Genomic DNA, 22419 nt, shown 5'->3' on the forward strand with positions numbered 1-22419 from the left:
AGCTCAGAGAGGAAATGAGTGCTAATTATTTTCAAATGTAAATCCCTACATTCTTACACTACCTTCTGTTGGGTGAGTGCAGCATCATTGCTGCTAGCCCCTGTTTTCCCTGACAATGGTATTTACCAATCTGACCTTGGAGGGGATCAGGTTGCTTGGAGGCATAACTGAAGCAGCCCAGCAATCTACTCTGGTAGTCAGAGACAGCAAGTTATCTACTATGATGGCAGAAAATGAGGACCAGAAATGGAGCTCAGTTTCTATCTAAAGGGTAATAATGGATGATCCAGCGTGATGGACACTTGTTGTCCTCACAGGAAAGAACGTGCAGAGCCACTGTAGAGCTTCTGCCAGGCTACATGTGTGCAGTTAATGCTAGGAGGGATTCTCCCAAACACTTTCTGTGTCTCAGAAGGGAAGTAAATTTGAGCCTTTTGGCGGGAGGTGTCTCCTGGGAGAAGTGGAGATGAGGATATTTAATAATGAGGTATGGAACCTGAGTGCTGGTCCCTGGGCTTCAACAACAGTCCACCACACACACACCCTCTGTAGTAGGACCTAGCTAATTTGGACTTCACTTCTTAATGCAACAAGGCTCTAAGGGAATTCTCCTGCTAGTAGGCTTTGCAGCTAATACATGCAGTGCTCTCTGAATGGAACCCCCACCCTCTTCTGGTCTTCTTCCCTCACTGCACAGCTCCAATGGGAGACTGGTTTCTTATGCTTCACTCTCTCAACTCTCAGATGTATGTGCCTACAACCTACACATCCCCAACTCCAATGCATAGATTCCATCATCAGTGGGACTCCCTCATCCTCAGTTTCATACACACACACACACACACAGAGGTCACCACGTTGGCATCACCCCCTCAACATGCACTGCGCTCTAAAATGAAATGTCATCTTTGCATAAAAAACCTACCCCAACCCCCTCACTTTTCTTCTCCAGTGGGACGAGCGACACTGCTCTTGGGGAGACTCACTTCCTCTGGGGGTGAGAAGGAAAGCCATACCCACAGTGACTTGCTCTCTGCTAACCACCACAATGTCCCTCATGAGTCCATAGGTCGAGAGTCTTTCCAATGCGGGCCAGATAAGGGAGTTATAATACTTGTCAGTGCTATGTGCAGAGCAAACCCCGCCCCCTTCCCAAGGTAACCATGGCAAAGTGTCGTGGCAACTAAACAGCCAGTCCTAACATTCCACATTATCCCTATACCCCACACTGTGCGTGAGGAGGAGTAATTTGCATAGAGGGATACTGGCTCCACCAGTCAGGGGCCAGATTGGTGTCTTGACTGGCCCAATCTGGATAAAGTAAGGACATTTTAACTGAAGGAATGGCTACTCTAGGAGTTCAGCAGGCTTCTAGGCTTCCCACACACTGCTCCTGTAATGTGAACCCCCAATCCTTGCCTTCACACCTTCCCCCAAAAACACACTTCCAGCTCAAAATGACATCCCAGTCTTCGGGGTTTCTTGCCCTCACTACACACACTACTTCCTCAGTGGGAAGCTCAGTCCACTCTGACTCTCGTGCACTAGCTCAAACAGAAGCCTGCCTTACCCTGGAGAGATCCCCATAGGTAAAGAAAGGTTGCCTCAAAGACTTTAAAAAAAAAGTATGAGGACAATCTCAGCTGGAAGGAGCTCTAAGAATTATTTTTTATGATGTCAGACTCAGGAAGTGGCACTTAGGTTGATAGTCTGGCTATCAAATCTCTGCTCACCTGTGAGCCATGGCCCCTATTTCCCTGTCCCAGGATGCAGATAATAACCTGCTTTTTACATAGCCAGAGACAGGGAACAGATTTTGAAGTGAGAAACCCAGGATACTCATATGGGAGTGCAGGACATCTGCAAGAGTGTTTGAATGCAAGTATGTTATTGGGCGGGTAGCTGTATCTTTGCCCTCAACAGCCTTTGTCCTCACAGAACATGTGACACTAAAGCAGTGGAGGAAGAGGAGGAGAATGGGACACACACACCCCACCCCCACCCCCAACCTGCTTCCTTTTTCTTTATCTCTCTCTCCCTTGCTCCTTCTCTTCAACCTGCCTCATTTCTTGCTGTGCTTGCCCCATGTCTAGCCTCCCTCCTTCACCTTTCCTTGCATTTTTTGCGTTGCTCCATCTATAGTGTTTTTTACTTATAGACTTTAAGGTCAGAAGAGACCACTGTGATTATCTAGTCTGACCTCCTGCACATTGCAGGCCATAGAACCTCACCCATCCACTCCTGTAATAGACCCCTAACCTCTGGCTGAGTTACTGAAATCCTGAAATCATGGTAAAGACTTCAAGTTACAGAGATTCCACCATTTACATTAGTTTAAACCTGCAAGTGACCCATGGCCCATACTGCTGAGGAAGGCAGACAAAAAAACCCAGGCTCTCTGCCAATCTGACCTGGGGAAAAATTCTTTCCCGACCCCAAATATGGCAATCCGCTAGATCCTGAGCATGTGGGCAAGACCTACCAGCCAGATACCTGGGAGAGAATTCTCTGTAGTAACTCAGAGCCCTCCCCATGTAGTTTCCCATCTCCCACAGCTGGGTATTTTTGTGACAAAGAAGGAAATTGGATTTGGGCCTTTGGAAGGGAGGCAGAGGACTCAACTGGCTTCTCCAGGCTGCCAATTTAAAAGGCCCTGGGCTCCCTGCAGCAGCTGGAGCCCAGGGCCCTTTAAATCGCCCCCTGAGCCCCAGCCGCCTCTGCAACTGGTAGCTCCAGGGGTGATTTAAAGGCCCCAGGGCTCCCAGCCACAGCTGATTTAAAGCTGATCTTGATTTAAAGGCCCCGCTTCTTCCGGTTGAGGCCACACCCCTGCCTAGGACTCCGGTGTACCGGTAAGTCCTTTAACTTATATTCACCCCTGAAGGGAGGTGATTCCTGGAAGAAGAAGAGATACAACAGTTTAATACTGAGATGCACCTTATAGACTAACAGACGTTTTGCAGCATGAGCTTTCGTGGGTGAATACCCACTTCTTCGGATGCAAGTGGTGGAAATTTCCTGGGGCAGGTATATATAAGCAAGCAAGAAGCAAGCTAGAGATAACGAGGTTAGATCAATCAGGGTGGATGAGGCCCTGTTCTAGCAGTTGGGGTGTGAAAACCAAGGGAGGAGAAACTGGTTCTTTGCTGCTTCTACAGAACCAGACTAACACGGCTACCCCTCTGATACTTAATACTGAGATGTGCACTCAGGACTTAAATTCAGCTGGAGCTGTCCGGAGCAGAGCGCTGGTAAATATTTTCAAACCCCCATGGTGTTTTTATAGCATGTTGAGTCCGGGGCAGGGGGCCTTTAGGAAATTTAAGCCCTGTGTGCACTGGTTTCAAATGTAGGACCTGGGACTTCAATTTTCCACTATGATTGCATGCACTCGTGCCCTCAGTAGACTTGCTCCCTTTGTAAAGACACTGCTCCCCAGAGGGAGCTCAACCCACTCGTCTCCACATGAACACGCACAGCCCCTGATCATGCCACAACTCAGCAGTGGTATGGTTTCACAGGTATGTTAGAGAGGGTTTATTAATGAAAGCCTGTGAAGTGTGTGATGCTGGCAGACTAGGTGCCAGCTCTTGCCAAGGGCTTTAGGCCTCAGCTGAGCTCTGACAAATTCATTGCTGGAAATCAGTCTGTTTCACCTGTGTGCTATTATGGTTAAGATTATATTAGACTTATAACAATGTGTTTAGTGTTTAGACTTCATGAAATGCTTGTAAGTTGCTGCCTGCATTACTCTCACAATATCTTTATCACATGCTACAAGGTACCATTTGCAAAGAATCCTGTGGCACCTTATAGACTATAGTCTATAAGGTGCCACAGGATTCTTTGCTGCTTCTACAGAACCAGACTAACACGGCTACCCCTCTGATACAAGGTACCATTTAAAGTTTTTGCTTTTTTAACTGTAAAAAATGTTTGCTCTGAAATTGAGAACCCAGTCAGGAGGGATCATCTCCTGCCTTTCAAGAAGACCTATCAAAACTAAATGGACCACGGTAAGACATCACAATACAAAGACGTTGTTAATTGGCCCCTCACACCCATGAAGAGGCTAGATGCAAAAGGGCTTGTCCCATCAGCTTGAATTCTGGAAGAAGGAAATAAAAATAGCTGACAAGAAAACTTTTCATCTTTTGCTGTTTGGATGTTCACAGGGCCAGAGCGATGGAACAGAAGCAGAGATCCCCAGGGTCAACGTGGGTTAGCCCTAAAAGACATTCAGAGCTGACAGATTACTACAACTCTGCTATGTTTGGGGAGTGTTAGGCTGGGTGAGAATTTGCCTTTAATTGTATTTATTTTGGTTTTATAAGGGTAAATTCCATGTTTCCCTTTGGAGTAAAAAGCTCTCCAGTCTCGAGTCTTCTGTGTCTCTCAAGGTGCGGCTAACAGCCTCCTTCTCACCACAGTGTTCCCTCTTTAGGCCTCTGCAGAGAGGTGTAAAGGATTTTTAAAGTAAGTAATCAGGACCCTGCCATGAGAGTGCAGATAGTCTGTTATGTGTGTGCATGCAAAAGTATTGCTGGCGAGGAAGGGGTTCTGCTCCTTCCCCTCCTGTGGTAACTTCCTCCCCCACTTCTAGACTAAAAATACTGAAAGGAAATTAATAAGGGAATAATTCAATCTTCACCCCTTCACACCTCCTGTGCTGCTTTTCCCAGTTCTAATCTTCCCATGCCCGGGGTGTCTTCATTTTGCCAACACATGCCCTCTGCCCCTTATGTGACTCTTACCTCATTTCTTCTGCCTGACTCTAGTCTCTGTGCATCTCTGCCCCCTTCATTTTCTTGTCTTCTCCGTTTTCTCTGGGTTAGCTCTGTACAGTGTTTCGTTTTCTCATTTTGTGCCATGTCCAGAGCAGAACTGGATTTCAGCCTCTTGGAGGAGCCCAGCTTCTGGAAGAAGTAGACATGATGCTATTTAATAACGAAGTGCAGAGCTGCCATAAGTGGAGGTTGCTGGACTCCAAATCCTGCCCCAGCACTTCACATGCCATTCTACCATATTCCTGTCACTGGTTTCTCCTAGGCTGATTTCTCCCACACCCTGCTTCTTATAATCTCTATATCCTACCATCTTTTCTGTGAATGCTTAATAAGAAGGCAAGAAACTGCTTTGAACACCAGGCTTCAGTCCCATCTTTCCTGCCACACTTACACACACTGTCCAATACTTCTCTCATAGTAGTGCCCTGCTGACTTGGTCATTACTCCCTGATACCCATCTCCCTTGATGGAACTAATCCTGTTAGGAGTCACACTTAAACATATGCAGAGGACCACTTGTCTTAGGTTTCATCTCTCCACACATCCCCAACATTTGTACTGCTCTCTGTTCTCTTAGGCCTAACTTTTCCAACACACACGTCTTCTCTAACCAGACCCCACATAGTACAGTCTTCATTAGCAGTAGGACTCTAATTATGTGTACCTACTCTACTGGTCATCACCTTCTCCCCTCCCAGCATGCACAAACTCGTACCTTGCCATACCTAGGGACTTCATCTCTGGGCTTCAACTGCTCCCCAAGTACATACACTTAATCTGCAGTGAGACCCAACCCTGCAGGTTGCCTTCCACCAGCGGGGCTTGCTCATCTTTCAGTTTAATCTTCCACCCTGCTCCAAATACAACCTTCATTCTTGCCGCTGCTGCTTCCTCTGCTTTTGTCTCTAGCTCATTTTCATCACCTTCCCTGGTATTTTCTGTTCTCCATTTCATGTGTTTGTTCTTTCTCTCCCTTCGCTCATTGCACAGAGGGAAAACAGACTCAGGCCTTTTGGAAAAAGGTGTCTCCTGTTACAAGGGAAGAAGGACCAAACATTATGTAGCACCTCCAGCTTAATTTCTTCCCATGTTCTATCCACAGTACTCCCCCAGTGGGAGCTTGACCCACTCTGACCCACACACATGCAGGTGTCCACTGAATACCCAGTAGAACTACAACCCTGCACTGGAGAGATCCCAGGGGATATATCAATCTGCATTAATAAGCATTTGTAAGGTGTGTCCAGAATCTCCACTGGAGGGTGCTACTTACTCAGTCATATATCAGACTGGATTTGGGAAGGGCAAATTAAGTTTATGGAGACTTCTCTCTGGGGAGCGCTGTGGTGGGACAGAAGGAGATGTAGCCTTTAATCATTTTAATTTTTCTTTGTTTTTTAGAATTTCATTTCATTTTTTTTAAAGTGGAAAGCTTTCTACTTTCACTTGGGAGAGTCTCCTGCCTGCTTTTCTCCAGTAGCCAACAACCGCCTCATTCCCACTTTTAAGTCAAACTCTCTGTTCTCCTTTGGGAGAGTGGCCCGCCTGTGTATCTCAGGATGTAGGTATCAGCCTCGTCCCCACCACAATGTGTATCTACAGGGAGAGTGGGGACACATTTTGAAAGAGAGAAAGTAGCACAGCTGCCAGGGGAGTGCAAGACATTACCAGTGTGCATGCAGGACTGTGGCAGGGGGGTGAGCTGCTCATCCTTTCCCCTCTTCACTTATTTTCTGGCCACACCTCTTGAACTAAAACAGGAATACATTACAGTGAAAGAAGAGGAGGGAGAAATCTGTATATATCCCCCTGCTTCTCTTTTATCCTTTCTCCCAGTTCTAATCCTCTTATACCCTGGCCACTTTTGCCTTCACTTACCCCTCCCCTCCACTTTCTGTGACTCCTACCTCATTTCTCCCATCTGCTGCTTCTGTCTCTTGACTCTGAAGGTGTACCCCTCCTTTGCTTTGTGTTCCTAATTGTTTGTGCTTCTGCTTTCCCTCCCATTTCTTCCTGTCGCTCTGTCCTTTGCTCAGAGGGGAAGTGGGTTTCAGCCATGGAGGGGGAAGCAGCTCCTGGCAGAAGGAGAGAGTATGAGAAACGAAGAGTGTGGATGTGTGCAGGTAAGTGTGCTGGGAGGTCCATGCTCTAGCCACATCCAGCCCCGATTCTGCTTCATCTGCTTCTGTCTCCAGACTGTCTTTGTCACCTCCCCCTGTATGTTCTGCTCTTCTCCATTTCCTGTGTTTTTTCTTTTTCTCTCGTTTCTTTTCCTGACTTTGTCCATTGCTGGGATGGAGAGTGGATTCAGGCCTTTTGAAGGAAGAGGACTTCTGGCAAAAAGAGATACATTGAAATGTAATGATGGGATACGGAGCAGCTCTGAATGCAGAGCCTCGGGCTTCACTTCTCCTCTAGCCCTATATACACTGGTCCCTCAGTAGGACCTGTAAGCCTGATTTCCTATACCTCTCACATAACCAGCCTACTTGGTCTGAATTCCCCATTATCTCATTATATTACACCAGGCCCAGGGCTCCTCTCCTCACAACATGACTACTTTTCCCCAACGGAGCCTCCACCCTACGATGGAGCACATCTCTCTGGAGAGGCAAAATCATTTCCATTATTAGTTGTGATGCTTATTTATTTGTGGTAGTGTCTGCTGTGCACTAGGTGCTTTCCAGCTCTAGAAAGACTGTTACTGTTCAAAGGTGCTTATAGACAAGGCTAGACAAGCAGAGGTCAGGGAAAGGGGAAGAACAAGAGGAGATTTATATAGCAGTGAACTAGGCAGAGTGGCTTAGAGAGCTGGAGCTGATTTGGTACTCGTTTTCATGCCTTTTCCACAGGAAGTGCAGAGAGTCCCTTGAGGAGTAATTAGCCTGAGGAAGGCCAACAGGTTCTTGAACTGCACAGCGCTACACACCTTTCATGGAGAGAAGGGAAAGAAAGCTTATCTACCCTTCCACATTGCCGCCATTGTTTTTCCCCAGCTCCTGCTCTTTGCAGTGTTTCATCTCCCATCCTGCTCTAACGAAAACCTCAGTTCTTACTGCTGTTGCTGCTTTGTCTTCTGCTTCTGTTTCTAGATCCTCCTCGTCACCGTCCTCAGCATTTTCCATTCTCCGTTTCCTCTTTTTTTTCTTTTGCTTACTTTGCCAGTTGCTAAGAGGTAAAATAGATTTAGGTCTTTTGAAGGAAGGTGACTCCTGGCAAAAAGAGAGAGCCTGAAATTAAATGATGTGACATGGAGCAGCTGAGAATGTAGGGCTCTGGGATTGGCTTCTTCTCTAGCTCTCATACACTGCTCTCTGAGCTGGCTTCCTCCCTCAGCAAGGATGCTGCCCCTGGACTATGAGCTCAAACTATTCTAATTCATGTACACACAATTACCTGGGGACACCACAGTCCTGCACTGGAGGGATCCCAGGGATAAATCTGAGGTTACATTAATGTTTGGTTTATAATAGCCTCACTCCTGTTTGCCCTTTAACTTACTGGGCGCATGTGGAAAAGTTGTAACCAGAGAACTGAAATATAACCAGGGGCACTTGCCATAAGGGTCCAGGGAGAGGGAGAGAGAGGGTGTGGGTGGCTATGAGTATGTTGGAGGTTCCACGCTATGTCCACATCAACTCTGCTAAATTCTGTGTTAAATCGCCCCACCCTGAACTGAATATTACCTTAATCCTTGCTGCTGCTGCCGCTGTCCGTAGAGCATCTGCGTCACCTTCCTCTGTATGTTCTGCTCTTCTCCATTTCTTGTGTTTTTTCTTTTGTTTCTTTTCCTCACTTTGGCCATTGCTGAGAGAGAATCTAGATTCAGGCCTTTTGAAGAAAGGTGACTCCTGGCAAAAAGACACTGAAATTTACTGATGAGACATGGAGCAGCTCAGAAGATAGGACCCAAGTCTTCTCTTCTCCTTTAGCTCAGCATACTGTACAGTGGTCTCCCAGCAGGTCCTGACTCACTTGGAATTTGTTCTCCATTATCCTACTGTATGGTACAGCTGGTTCTGGACTTCTCCTGCCCTACTATTTCAGTTTCTTCCACAATGGGACCCGATGCAGATATAGCTATAGTGCTGAGCACAGTGGGGCCCTGATCCATGATTTGGACCTCTACGCACTACTGAGATACAGAATCTATTATTCTTTATTATCTGTAAGTGAGAAATCAAGACACCGGCCATAGGAGTGCAGGAAGCTTGTAGTGTTTACACAAAGAGCAATTTGGGGTACAGGGGTGTGGTGATTCCTGCTTTTCTCCTTTCCTCACTAAATTTTTCCCACCCCCTCACTCCCCTCCTTTTGGATTAAAAAGCAGGGATGGATTACACTGCTGGGTTTGTAAACTAACAAAAGGAACCTTGAGACAATATTTATTTAACCATCTGTGTCTGTTTTTCCTGTTCTTTTTTTTTTTCGATCCACTCAGACCCCTAACTTTTTTATCTTCCTTTCTCCTGTATACAATCAGTCTCTTCTATGAATTCTAACTCATTTTTTCTACTGTCTCTAGACTCTGATCTTCTTTATTTTCTATGCTCAGTGGTTTGTGCTGCTGATTTCTGGCTTTTGTCCCCTCTACATTCAATTGAGGCAGCTTCCTCTTCCTCCTTGTCTGGGCATCAGCAGGAATGGCACCGGAGAGGGAGGCTCTCAGGGCCTGTGCCCAGACCTGGCATAGCCAAGAGCCACTGAGAACTATAGTTTTGCAGGGAAAATTCTGCTGAGCCCTGAGCTGAAGCATGCTCAGAGTGGCTGCAAATTTAGGGAATGAAGTTACAAAGCTCTAGAAAGTGTCTGAGTAGATGCAAACTGTGATTTTTTTTTTAAAGGCTTGTAACCATGGCCATAGTTGAGTGGATTTTCACAGGGACAGCAAAAGGTATGTCCCTGACATAAAGAACATGCCCCTGGCCAAGTTTCAAGTCCCTGCTCCAAAGTACGGGAACACTAGAGTTCCTCAAATAAAAGTTATATTTTAACATGGGCAAACCAACATATTTTTCCCTAGCCTCATTCTCAGAAATGACTGACCTGTTTTGGTTGAAATTTTCCACAAAAAAAAAATAATCAGCATGAATTTCAGTCCAAAGGGTTAAAGTTTGGCAAAGTTATAAGCAACTAAAAACAAGATCTAAACATGGGAAATATTGGGCAACTTTAATAATAGATAGTGCTACCAACCCCAGCTATGCCATGTAAAATTTGACTCCAGAGCTGGGGTTTTGGCAGATAGAAGCTGTTTCGGTTGATTACTAAGGGGCTTTTTGCACATTTGGCTTTAATGCATGAAAAATTCCATTTTTTTTCTCTGAAATTTAAAATCTCAGGACTCTTTTGGGCTAGTTTTCCTTCCTGTCTCTCTCTGGATGCAGGAAACACCCTCATTCCTACCTTCACTCATTTCTCTGTGGGGACACGGAGAGAATGTGATCATAATCTGAAAGTGGTAAACTGAGATATCTACTACAGGGATGTAGGGAGATTGCAATTATTAATCTCCTCAACCTGCCCTGAATATTATTACCATAATTCCTGTTCTTCCTGCTGCTGATGCCTTTGTTTCTTCTGCTTTTGGCTCTAGACCACTGCATTTAATGCTTTCCCCTGCATTTAATGCTGTTCTCCATTTCCTGTGGTTTTTCTTTTTCTCTTGTTTCTTTTCCTCACTTTGTTCTTTGCTGTGAAAACTAAACTCAGGCCTTTTGGAGGAGGGTGACTTCTGGCAGAGGGATAGTTTCTGAAATGTAATAATGAGGCATAGAACAGCACAGAATGTAGGACACAGGATTTCAATACTTCCCCTCTCCCTTTTCAGAATAAATACTGTAAATGCAGAGATGGCAGAAGGAAGTGTATGCCCCTCGGCTTCTCTTTGTGTTTTTTCCCAATCTAGTTTCCCTTTTCCCAAACCTAGGCCCAGTTCTTTTTCGTCTTAACCTCCTCATGCTCTTGTGAATCCTACCTCATTTCTTGCTCCTTTTCCTTCAGTCTCTAGACTCTTTTTTCCTCCCCTCTGTTCACTGTTTAGTGTCTGAAAAATCAGGATAAACTTTCTCTCTTGTTTCTTTAGCACCCCTTGTCCTTTGTGCAGAGGAGAAGTGGATTTCAGCCTTTCGAAGGAAGGTTTCTCCTAGGAGGAGAAGAGATGGTGTCACTTAATAATGATGGTTCCATTGCTCTGAAGGCTGGGGCCTGAGCTTCAATACCTTGCTTCCTCCCATCTCCTACATACATTGATCCCATAATAGGACTCCACTTTCCTGGGCTTTGTCTCCCAATGTCGCACGACTCTTTAATGGAATTTTCCCTTTATTCAGGTTTCACCCCAAATGCTTGGTAATAGTATTCCCTAAATGGGAACCCACCCTCCCATGCTTCATTCCTCCTCATCCCTCCCCATATGCTCAGGCGCTTCAGTTGAAGCCTGTTCTTGGGCTTCATTCTCCCAACACATCCACAAATTTAGGCTGCACCTCACATGTTGGGATCCATCCCACCCCCTACTAGCCCACATTTCTCCATTAATTGGACTTTCACATCCTGGGCTTGACCCTTCAGCACATACTCTTCCCCCAAGGGACTCACCCTCTGTCTTGGACTTCACTGTCCAAATGCATATGACTCTATCACACGCCTGAGCTTCAGCCTCATCACAGACACACACTCACACTGCTCCCTCCAATGAGAAACCCTCCATGTGAGCTTCACGACAAAACACACTGCTCCTTCAATGGGGGGAGCCCCCTTTCTATGGTCTTGCCCCCCCAGGGACACACGGTACCTGCACCTCCCCTACCAATGGGGGCTCCCACTCCTTGGTTTCATTCCTCCAACAGGCACCATGCTCCCCCGTAGCCTTACTCTGTTTTTCTGGGCTTCACCCCCCATGACACATAAAGCTTTCCTGTCAATCCCCACTGCATCCCCCTCATTGCCTGCTGCCACATTAGCACCCTGCCCTGCCCTGCCCTACTGGGGACGAGGGGGGTGAAGTCCCAGGGTGGCTTGCTTTCTGTTGGCCACCACTCTGCCTCCCCTAAGAGGCACGGTCCCAGATGCATACCATTGAATCCTGCTGGGGAGTCACACAGGGACCAGCCCAGCGTTGTATCTCCCCTCTCTACCATTGGGGTAAACAACACAAGCCCTCATGACAGTTAAACTGCCCTCCCCGACATTCCAGGCCCCGACACGTATTCCCTGCTTCTCGCCCCCTCTCAGCTCAGGAAGGGCTGTTGCATATTGCCTTGGCCAGTCTGGTGCCTTGCACCAAGTCATTTCTTCATACACAGGCACTGAATTTTAAATGTTCCCAATCAGTATTAAATTGGTAAAGTTAGGGATGCAATAAATCACACTTAGTTTTGGGGTTCAAGTCTCTAAGTCAGTTACAGACAATTTAATTTAGTAGAGGGCCCTGGATGACCCTTTGAATGTGCCAGGAGCTGTACCAACCCCCAGCAGCCCAAGGACAGGGTCATCCCAAGATGCCACAGCCTTCCCATAGTCCCTGTACCAGGATCTGCACCTGCACGAGTCAGACTTAGAGGCTGGCAGCTGGTGCTAGATACACTGAGGGAGATGCGAGGAGTGTGAAGTGAGCAAAAGTCCATAGGGGCATTGAATGTGAAAGGACGGGGGGGGGAGCCAACCGAGGGGCCTGGGATGGGGCAAAGTGTGTGTGTGTGTGTGTGTGTGTGTGTGTGTGGAGAGGGAGGGGAGGGGATATTAACAGCAAAAATTCATGCCAACCCCTAGAGCTCAGGGCTGTTTCTAGTGGCCCTGCTCAAAGCTTTCCGGGTGGCTAGCGGGCTGGGCAGCGGAGCCCAGGCTTGGTGTTGGGGGGTGAACAGCTCAGGGAACTGCCCAGACATTTAGGACACCACGAGGGGTGAGGGGAGGGGCGGGGAAGTGTTTATTTTCCTCACATCTGGTAACCTGGGGGTTAAAGCTACAGAGCTGATCAGCCTGTGTGTCCTAGAGAGGCGCAGGAAGTAGTGGGCGAGGGGGGGTAGGGAAGGGAGAGGGACCCATGGGTGCCAGCCGCCAGGTTTAGTGAAGGATACTGCTCCTCGTAGGAATGTGCTACTGGCAGCACATTCTGATACTTAGCGATGTTAGAAGCTGCTATTGTATTAAGCTGCTATCTGATGTAGCAAAGGCCTACAGGTAGCAGTTTCTTGCACTATATGTTGTATGTGAAATTGCTACATGTAGAAATGTGCTATCTGTAGCAGTTAGTGATATATATAGAGAGATAGTAAGAAACAGCTTCTGTAAAAAGATGTTACCTTATTTGTACAGTCACTGAATTTTCAGCTAAAAGACGGCAGGGTTCTGCTGGAAACCTTCCAGAGTCTGTGGCTCTGGGCTTCCAGGGTCCATGGTTCAGAGGCAGCCCTGGGAGCCAACTAGCCTGGGAGTCTGGAAGCCTTGGGTTCCCTGACCCCAAGGCAGATGGCATGGAGGGGTGTGCCATAGAGCCATGGACACAGGAAGCCCATCCTAAGACTTCCAGGCTCCTGGTTCTGTGACAGGTAACATTGAAGCTCTGAAAGCCCTCATGGTTTCCAGGCTCCTCGCTCCATAGTAGGGAGGCTGGAAGATCTGACAGCTCTGGCAGGACTGCCAGGCTCCTGGCTTTGTGGCAGGGAGATTGTAATCCCTGAAAGCGCCAGCCCTAACCCTATAGCAGCCATGAAACTGACAAGAATGCCAGTTTCAGTCAGTGGCTACTGGGATTCAGGGAGCCTATTTTGTTTTGGAAACACCAGGTATCAGTGTTTCTGAAACTTTTTTAAAATTGCCAGTGTGATACTGCACCCAATATTCTTCATAGTGGTATGGTTATGATATGACTATGACATAATTATGCTGCATCTTGAACAATATATGTCTTTTAAGGTGTCATTGAAAAAGTTATGATTTGCTGAATGTGATTATCCTATTTGTATGCATGTATCATTTTTGTATCTGGAGTTATGAATATTGATGGTGTATCTGTATTTCAAATGTGCTTACTCTGGAAAACACCCACAGCCAGCTAGCATTTCAGGTAGAACACCGAAGAAGCTAAACAGTGCTGATGACCCATCAGCAAAGACAATGGACTGTGGCAGAGCTTAGCCATCCTGTAAACATTTCAGCCAGTCTGTAAGTAATGGCTGCTATGACTCAGCATGGGCATGTGACCAGACCACATGATACTGAACTCTATTTTGGATACCTGTATTTTTCCACAAACTGGGCTGGGAACTGTTTTTGGAACCAAGGGTTCCTGATATGTGTAAAAGCTATATAAGGTGGAGTGTGACATCATTTAGGGGCCTCACTTTCTACCCAAGGAGACTCCTGGAAACACCTTAGGAACAAAGATTGAACTGGGGGAAATGCTGGACCCAGGCTAGAAGGATTTCCATGTATCATCAGCCAGGGTGAGAAATTGCTAATTCATATCCAATCTGTCTAGTATTGTTAGGCTTAGTTTGTGTGTTGTTTATTTGCTAGGTAATCTGCTTTGATCTGTTTGCTATCACTCAAAAATCTATCTTTTGTAGTTAATACAGTTGTTTTTTGCTTTATCTAAACCAGTGTGTCTTTGAGTGAAGTGTCTGGGGGAAAAAAATCAGCTTGATTAACACAGGTTTGTTGCATAGCTTTCCCACATCTAGAGGAGAGCGAAATAATTATGAGTTTACATTGTGCAGATCCCTGTGCAGTGCAACTCGGTATAATTTTGGATTTATACTCCAGTGGGGGGTGCGAGCCTGGGGAGCTGGGAAATTGGCTGGTGTCTGCTGTTTGTACTTGGGTTGTGTAAGTACAGCACTCAGGTAGCTCACTTTGGGTGAGTGGCAGCACCTGCTGTCGTGTTGGGTGATAACAGGGCCTGGGGAGGCTGGCTGTGTCTCCAGCTAAGGAAGCAGTGTGAGCAGGGCCAGCCCAGCTGGGTGGTTAGAGGGGTGCAGCGGGTTCCCATAGCTCCCAGACTGTGCCCCATGGGTGACAACCTGTCACAACCAGGTTGCAAGAAATTTCAACAAATTCAACTTTGGTCCAATTTGGAATAAACCCAAATGTTGAAATATCAAAATTTCCCCAAAACTGGAAGTCCTGAGTTTTGGCCCGCTCTATTTATGCAGTCAATTACAAGTAGCATTTTCAAAAGCCGCTGGCTCAGCTGGCTCAGAGATACTGCCTGAAACTATGCTATTGAATTCTATTTTGGTTCTTATACCATGTCTGTCACTGTGGTCTCTGAGCACCTGGCTATCATTGAGTTCAGTACAAAGGTGGAATTTCAACATAGCTGATACAAGCTCTTGTACTTCAGTCTCATCTCACTGTCTCTGCAGTGGTCTGGCAGAGACAGAAAGGAGCAGTCATGTATCTGACTTGCCAATGAGCCTTCACTTTAATATGAACTGCTTTGGGATTTTGGAGGTAGGAACATTGTATCCCCACCATAGCAGGAGATGCCACCACAAAACTCTTCTCCTGATTTACCACTATATTACAACAAAAGCCTTCAAAAGTGGTGGGGGGGAGAGAAGAGAGCAGATTCCCCTTAAGTTCACGCTCCTCACCATTCTTTCACTGGTATCTTCTCCCTCCCCTCTTTTCCCCCTTCATCCACATACTCCCTCCCCTCCACCCCCACTTAGTCACTCTTTCTTCCATGCCTCACCTCCAAGGGTACAAGAGGGGGAGGCTCAAGGAGCCCAGCCCTCTGACCCCTCTCTTGGCTAGCTCTGAGCAGAGACCCAGCAGCCCCTGTCTCCCATCCTGGACATGCCCAAGACAGCAATGCAGGGAGGCCCCATGGTGCTGATGCCCAGACCCTGAATGTTGAGGAGAAGAAATAGGGGAGCTCCTACTGGAGTCTCAGCACTGCAGGCTGCGGGGGGAGGTCCTGGCACTTTGCTGAGCCCCCTGCTCCTTGCGGGGCAGCAGCAAGGAGGGAGTCTGCCGCCTGGGTGCCAGGGCTTTCCATGGGTAGTGGGGGTGCTGGGCTGGACAGTACTTCTCCCTGCAGTCTCCAGGCTGGGCCCTCCCCTGCCCTAGCATCAGGGGCCTTGGCTTGGCATGTCCCAGCACTTCCTTCTCTGGCTGTAGCTCCAAAGCCCTATCTGTAGCTGGTTCTGCCCTCTCTGAGCCATGTGCCAAGCTGAGCCATGCCCATGGGGGACAGTGTGCCCTGCCATTTTCTCTGCGCCAGGACAGGTGCCTTACTGGAGAGGGGTCCTCTCCCTGGGCCCCTTCCTTAGAGCATTCCAATTGCTCATCTCACTTCCTGGATTTAGCTAGAGCTGGACCCAAGGTCTAACATCTTATGAAGAGTGGGTTATTTGTGACACAGACTTTTCTTCTCTCTGAGATCACCTTTCTCCCAAGCACATGAATGAAGCATTGTCTGGATTCTCTGTGTCTTCTGGTAGATGGCAGGATTGTGAGAGAAAGTGAAGAGGAGGATCCTCATCTAAGGAGACGCTAAACACAGAGCAAACCTATGTATGTACTGAATGTGGGAGAAGCATCAGTGACAGATGAGGACTTTACTCAGCATCAGAGACTTCACACAGGAGCCACACCTCAACATGAGAAAAGGTTCAGCAATAGCTCTCCCTGACTCAACATGCTGTAGGAGTATCTGCATGCAAAGAAGGCTTTTTGACCTACGCAGCACAGTAGACCAATGCTTTTTGTCAATGGTCTTAATTTAGGTCACAGGACTGTATTTAATTTGTCAGCAAATGGGAGTGATGCAATGTTATACCAATATAACAAAAACCAGCAGGATCTTATTAAGATATTAAGAGGGATAAGGCAAAGATGCCACATTTATTGTAAATATAATAGTAAAGCAAATGAATGATTGTGTGAATATATATATATATGTATATATATTCACACAATCATTCATTTAGGTTCTGTATAGGTGTTATAGTTACCAGTCTAGACGTTGCTCATGCCAAGTTACTGGCCAGGTATCTTGGTCATGTGGATGGAGCCGAGTCTGTGTCAGATGCACCTGATGCTCCTGGAGGCTGGCAGCAGAACCATAGACTCAAAGTCCTCAGTCTTCAGAGTCCAGTTTTATAGGAATTTATTCCTATGTCAGTCCATGAGAGTTGCTTCATTCTGCTGTTGCTAAATCAATCAGCAGACGGCTGGCTCCATGTTATCAGATGTTTGTTTTTCCTTCCTTTGAGGTGTGGTGGGGTGAATTCCAGTTTGCCCTCCGGGGGGGGTCATCTGGTTGATCCCACTTGACACCTTCTTTGGCAGACACTGAACTCTTCAGGCTGGTAACTACCTAACCATTCATTCATTATTTAAACTAGGCACTCATTCACATACATTCTCTATCTTAATCACATCTATTTCACTGTCTTTTTACCTTTCGAGGTGTTACCAATTTAGAGAACAGGCACTTAGAGTCAACTGACGTTTAACAAGTTTTATACAAAGTATTTCTTTGAGCAGGCTTCACACAGACACAGCTGGTGGCTTGCAGGTTAGAGGCTAAATGTTGGAAATCACATTTACTTCTAATATAAACCTTCAGTTATAAAGTATCATTTAACAATAAATCATTTTTAACAATAAATCATTTTTCATATAAACCATGTTTAATATAAACCTTCTTTAATATTCCTACAGCAATAGTCTTAACTGATGATGAAGATGGTCAATAACCAAGTGTTATTAAAAGCTAAGAATGCATCAAACATGGAAAGATCCAGCAAATGGGGGAAAAGAGAGAAAATAGATTTGCCTTAGAAGCTGGAGAAATTATTTTTTTAAATCATTAAATTCTAAATCAAATGGTTAGGAACTTCTCAGGAGCTCTGGTGCAACTAGACATTCTGGATGGCAGCCACATACCTCTTCCTACAGGACCACAGAAAGTAAGTAAGTGTGTGGAGGAGGGGAGGTGGAAGTCAGAGTCAGACAGGGCAAAGGGGAGCAGTGAGGTGACTGTAGGAGAAACAAATGCCATCTGGAACTGCTAAGCCATGCAGGAGCAAAACTGAAACATTTTTGTCATGGCAAGTGCCTTCCTATGCCATGCAGCTCCCAATTGGGCAGCACATGCTGTGAGGATCTCCTCTCCTAAACCATCTCTGCATGGTCTAGGACGTGAACAGGAGTAGAAGGTGAGTCTTAAGCACTAAGGGATGGCAACTGCGTCCCTCTGCTCTTCCACCCTAAGACACTGCTTCAGCTCCATCTCCTGCTCACCCCTTAAGAGCAGCTCTGATAGATCATGTCATTCTTTTCTTGCTGTATTGAGTCACAAAGGATCTCAGTCTCATTGCCTCCCACTCTGTTCTTTTAAGGCAGCAGCATGGAATCAGGCCCAGCTTACCCATCAAACTGCCCCTTGTGAGCAAAACCACAGAAAAAGGCACAGATGTGGAGAAGGGAAGCAACTTGGCGGTCAGATAAAGTGAGGAGCTGGAAAATAGCAGGAGAATTGGAGTTGGTCTATGGGACAGAAATGCAAATTCATACAACATATTTGTAAAAGGATAAATGATATAGCCACTTAGAGAGCTCAAGTGTATGAAGGATGGATGACGGAGATCCTCTTGGGGTGCCCTTGAGACTAGACTTTGTGGGCAGAAGGAAAGGGGACGGCGGAGAAAACAGTGGATAGACCGTGTACAGGAGAGCAGAGTGGACATGGAGCAAGTGATGGACTGGCAAGTCCAGGAAAGGCTGGGAAAGGGGGGAAAAGAAGACTTAAAGAGCTTATATACCATAGGAATGAACATGTATGAACCTAGTGAAGGAACAATAATCCACACCATGTAGAGTCAAGCGCAGGAGTTTATTATGCACAGCGCTGGCGGAGTGTCACTTTGCTTATTAGGCTCAGAGATGCTGCAAAACAATTAGTTACAATAGATTATATATGGTTCTCATTGGGTGGAGAGAAGCGACAGGGATGGGTTTTCCCAAACCCCTGGATAGGTTCTAACAGCAAGACAAGATGAGCACACTAAGCCAATGGTCTAAAAGATTACATAATGGTTCCGCCCATGGCCCAGATTAACATATTGCTGACACACAGGTAATTACCCCCAAATGATGTCTATTCAACTGTATAGATTAAATCCTAATTTTGGAGTCCAGGGGAATGAGGTAGAAGCTCTCTCAGTTGACCAACAGGTACATTCCTAGAGATTTAAAGCAAAAAAGCAGTAATTAGTACTTAACAATTTCACAAGTTTACCCTTGCATTTCTGTGGGCTAAGACTGGCATACATCTGTGAGGGAAGGGTGTCATAACTCATGTCAATCATATTAGGCCTTTCCCCCGAACTTTGTCTAGGATCTGAGGGGTATTGTTCCACTATCTTCTCCCTGCATTCTGACCCTTCACCTAGATAGAGAGGATCCTCCCTGTAGCATTGAGAATGCTTTTCATTCTATCCAGTTCAGCTTGTGACTGAACAGACACTTTGGCCCTGGAGTACCTCGATATCTGATTTTTCCCATGTATATTTCCCATCTGTTCAGATTACACCTTCCCTCAGCAGAGAAAGTGTTATATCCTTGGGGGCAGCCGGTTTAGGAAGAAATCACTTGAGGCCAGACAGCAGACAGCTAACTAAACTACCATTTTATTTACAGACACAGAGCTCACCCAACCGGCGCTGGCCGGGCTATCCCCTAATAATCTAACTCAGTTGCCATAGGAACAAAAACCATGACAACCAAATACACAACAGAAAGGTGTTGGTTTGGTGAGTTTAACCATTTTATAGCATGGACAATTAAATAGCTCCAGATCCTCTCCACAGCAGCTTCTTTCCCAGAGCCTGATACAATGACATCAATAATATTATCTCAAGTATCTTATTTCAATGTATTCCATTTAGCTCATTGAATTCCAATGAGTGAGTGATTAATTTCTAAGTATCAGAGGGGTAGCCGTGTTAGTCTGGATCTGTAAAAGCAGCAAAGAGTCCTGTGGCACCTTATAGACTAACAGACGTATTGGAGCATGATTCGATGCATCCGACGAAGTGGGTATTCACCCACGAAAGCTCATGCTCCAAAACGTCTGTTAGTCTATAAGGTACCACAGGACTCTTTGCTAATTTCTAAGTGTGCAATTAAAAATCTAAATTCACATTTGTTGGTTTGTATTAACCCCCTCCCACCCCCATAATCTAACTATCCCTCCTTTATTTCTCACCCTACTTGCTCCTGCTTTGGTCTTCCACCCCAACCTCCTGAGCTATGGCAGGCCTCCTAGTGGCCTGCTTTTCACCACATGCAGTAACATACTGCAGAGGGCCAGACCGAGAGAAGGGACACTAGCACATAAAGCAGCTTGCTCTGTGGGATAGAGGTACAGTGGTCCTATCTCTTGTGGTTTTATCTAGAGTCTCGCAATATTTGGTGTTCTCCTTAAATCCCCAGCTCCTGAAGCCAAGTGATTATGTGAGAATCTTTTATTTAAAAAGGAAAGGATTTTGTGGACAAAATCTTGAAAATACTAGCTCTGTGTGCCCTAAAGACTCAAAAACCAGAAGGAATTTTTTTCAAACCCCACCCTAAAATATGACTTTTTAAATTCTTAAGATTTGTAAGTCAGTCTTCTGATTTTGGGTGCTATAACTCATGGGTTTTGAATGCTTGACGCTGGGAACACTGGAGGTAGGAGACTGGAAGTCTGCTGGGGGAAGGAGAGGGGTAGTAGTCTACAATGTAGGGGGGTAAAGACAGGCGACTGCTGGAGACTGAGGTGTGCTAGAAGAGGCGCAGGACTGGGAGGAAGCTGCAGGCAAGTGTCAGAAGCCAGGGGTTTCCGAGGAGGGAATGCTGCACTAAGGAAACAGGAGGAAGGGTAGAGGAAGAGGAAGTGGCTCCCATTTTTGTGTTGGTTTCCGGCTGAATTGCCAGGCAGAGTCCTAGACATAGGAAGCCTCTGACGCTTTACCTCTGAGTGCAGAATTCAACTCACGGGCTTTATTTTTGTAAATATTGCCTGATTATTTTGCTGGAGGTTGTTCTCAGATTTTGGGGTGGGGGCCTATTGAAAGGAGGCTGCTAAGGTGCCAGGGGCTGCAGAGAAGAAGTCTCCCACACAGCACTGCGGGCAGTAGTGGGCAGCAGTGTGATGAACCTGCTGAACAGCATGTTCACTCCTGGGTTACCCCTGCCCCCAGGAGTGACCCTGGGGGATCATATTCTGGCAGGGGGAGGGTAACTCCCCTTCCCCCCTAGACACACCTGACCATTGAGAGCAGGCAGGTGGAAACCCTTCTAAAAGGAACAGAAGTAATTGTGGCACCTTAGAGACTAACAAATTTATTTGAACATAAGCTTTAGCCCACAAAAACTTATGCTCAAATAAATTAGTTAGTCTCTAAGGTGCCACAAGTACTGCTGTTCTTTTTGCGGATACAGGCTAACACGGCTGCTACTCTGAAACCTTCTAAAAGGGGCTGCCGCAGCTGGGAGGGGCCTTTCTTGGGGACTGGCCTGGTGCAGGTAAGAGGCCAGCTGGGATTTCCCTGGCAGAGTCACAGAAGCACTGCAGGCCAGAGAAGCAACATCTGGCAGCCTGTGAATGCTGGCGGGAGGCTGCTAGCAGCTGTTGCTGGGAGGGAGCAACAATGGGGCCAGGTCTGAGCACAGCCTGTGGGGAAACAACAGGTTGAAGGGCCCTGCTGTGGGTGAAGGGGCCCCCCAGGAGCAGAGGCAGCAGCCCTGCAGGCTTTTTAACCGGCTGCCACGGCTGAGGCTCCCCGCCTTTCTGCTCTGAGCTGGAACGAGCTTTGCAGGGACCTTTCTCACTGCCCTGGCCCCCTGGCCCCAGCGCAGGAGTCTTTTCTGGCTTAGTTTCCCACTCTCCCATATGTGCTCCCCTTGCAGCTGTTCTGCCTGGTGCTCCCTTCAGGCTCTTCCACCCTTTCAGCTCCCCTCTGCTACCCCTTGTCTCCTGCCTTGTTCCTCCTAGTCACTCCCTGCTTCTATGTGCCATCCCCCTCCCATAACCCCCCAGGCCTTGCCTGCTCTCTCTGCCAGGGTCTTTACCTCCTGTCCAGCACCTACACCCTATTTCCCATGCTCCACTTCCCTTCTGCCCCCTGGCACCTGTTCTCTCTCTGCCCCTTCCCCCCGACCTGGTTCCCTTCGGCCTATCTAGTACTGATATCTGGTCTTTTGTCCCCACTTTCCTGATGGTGCCAGCGGTGAAGGGATGAGGGAGGAGTGTTAGGCTCCATTTTGGGGCTGTCTTTTATTGGCAGCTCAGGAATGTGGGGGTCAAATGCTCTGTGATTACCTGTAGGAACAGCCCTGGGCTACATGCTAGCTTGTCTGCCTAGGCTCTCAGCCCCACTCGCAGCTCCCCGCTGGGAGCCCAGGTGCTGCCCCAAGGCTCTCAGCCCCCCCACTCCCTGCCAGGAGCCCAGGTGCTGCCCGAGGCTCCCCACCCCCTGCTGAGAGCATGGCAGCCACCAGGTGGAGAGCAGAGAGCTGGGGGGCAATCCCCAGGCTTTGGACAAGAAGGGAGGATCTGGGAGCCTTGGGGCAGCACCCGGGCTCCTGGCAGGGAGCGGGGAGCCTAGGTGCACTAGGGCTACCAGTGGGG

At 47.1% G+C, this 22419-nt stretch overlaps 2 protein-coding genes across 2 annotated transcripts in view; one reads left to right on the forward strand and one right to left on the reverse strand.

Moving 5' to 3' along the window:
• Positions 1-355: 355 nt before the first annotated feature.
• Positions 356-11993, reverse strand: LOC123344732. The gene is made up of 9 exons (XM_044981239.1): positions 11866-11993; positions 10765-10932; positions 10327-10539; positions 8474-8638; positions 7844-7999; positions 6695-7120; positions 5655-5816; positions 4755-4916; positions 356-451 (listed from the first exon to the last, which is right to left on the reverse strand). Exons 1-9 carry the CDS (start codon positions 11866-11868, stop codon positions 356-358), a joined length of 1551 nt encoding a protein of 516 aa, XP_044837174.1. The 5' UTR covers positions 11869-11993.
• Positions 11994-19547: 7554 nt separating this feature from the next.
• LOC123351446 (zinc finger protein 883-like) overlaps positions 19548-22419 on the forward strand; it is a 35899-nt gene continuing 33027 nt past the window's right edge. Inside the window, exon 1 of the mRNA XM_044990796.1 lies at positions 19548-19558. The gene's annotated coding sequence lies outside the window, so the exon portion shown is untranslated. The remainder of the gene's footprint in view (positions 19559-22419) is intronic.

Source organism: Mauremys mutica, chromosome 1, assembly GCF_020497125.1.
Source record: "Mauremys mutica isolate MM-2020 ecotype Southern chromosome 1, ASM2049712v1, whole genome shotgun sequence".
In the NCBI taxonomy this organism is placed as follows: Eukaryota; Metazoa; Chordata; order Testudines; family Geoemydidae; genus Mauremys; species Mauremys mutica.

Coding starts and splice junctions, on each gene's coding strand:
- LOC123344732 (XM_044981239.1), bottom strand. Junction 7,121..7,843: donor AAGACAAAGCAGCAACAGCA/GTAAGAACTGAG, acceptor TCTTTTTGCCAG/AAGTCCTCTTCCTTCAAAAG. Junction 452..4,754: donor AGTCAGGCAGAAGAAATGAG/GTAAGAGTCACA, acceptor CACTTCTCCCAG/GAGACACCTCCCGCCAAAAG.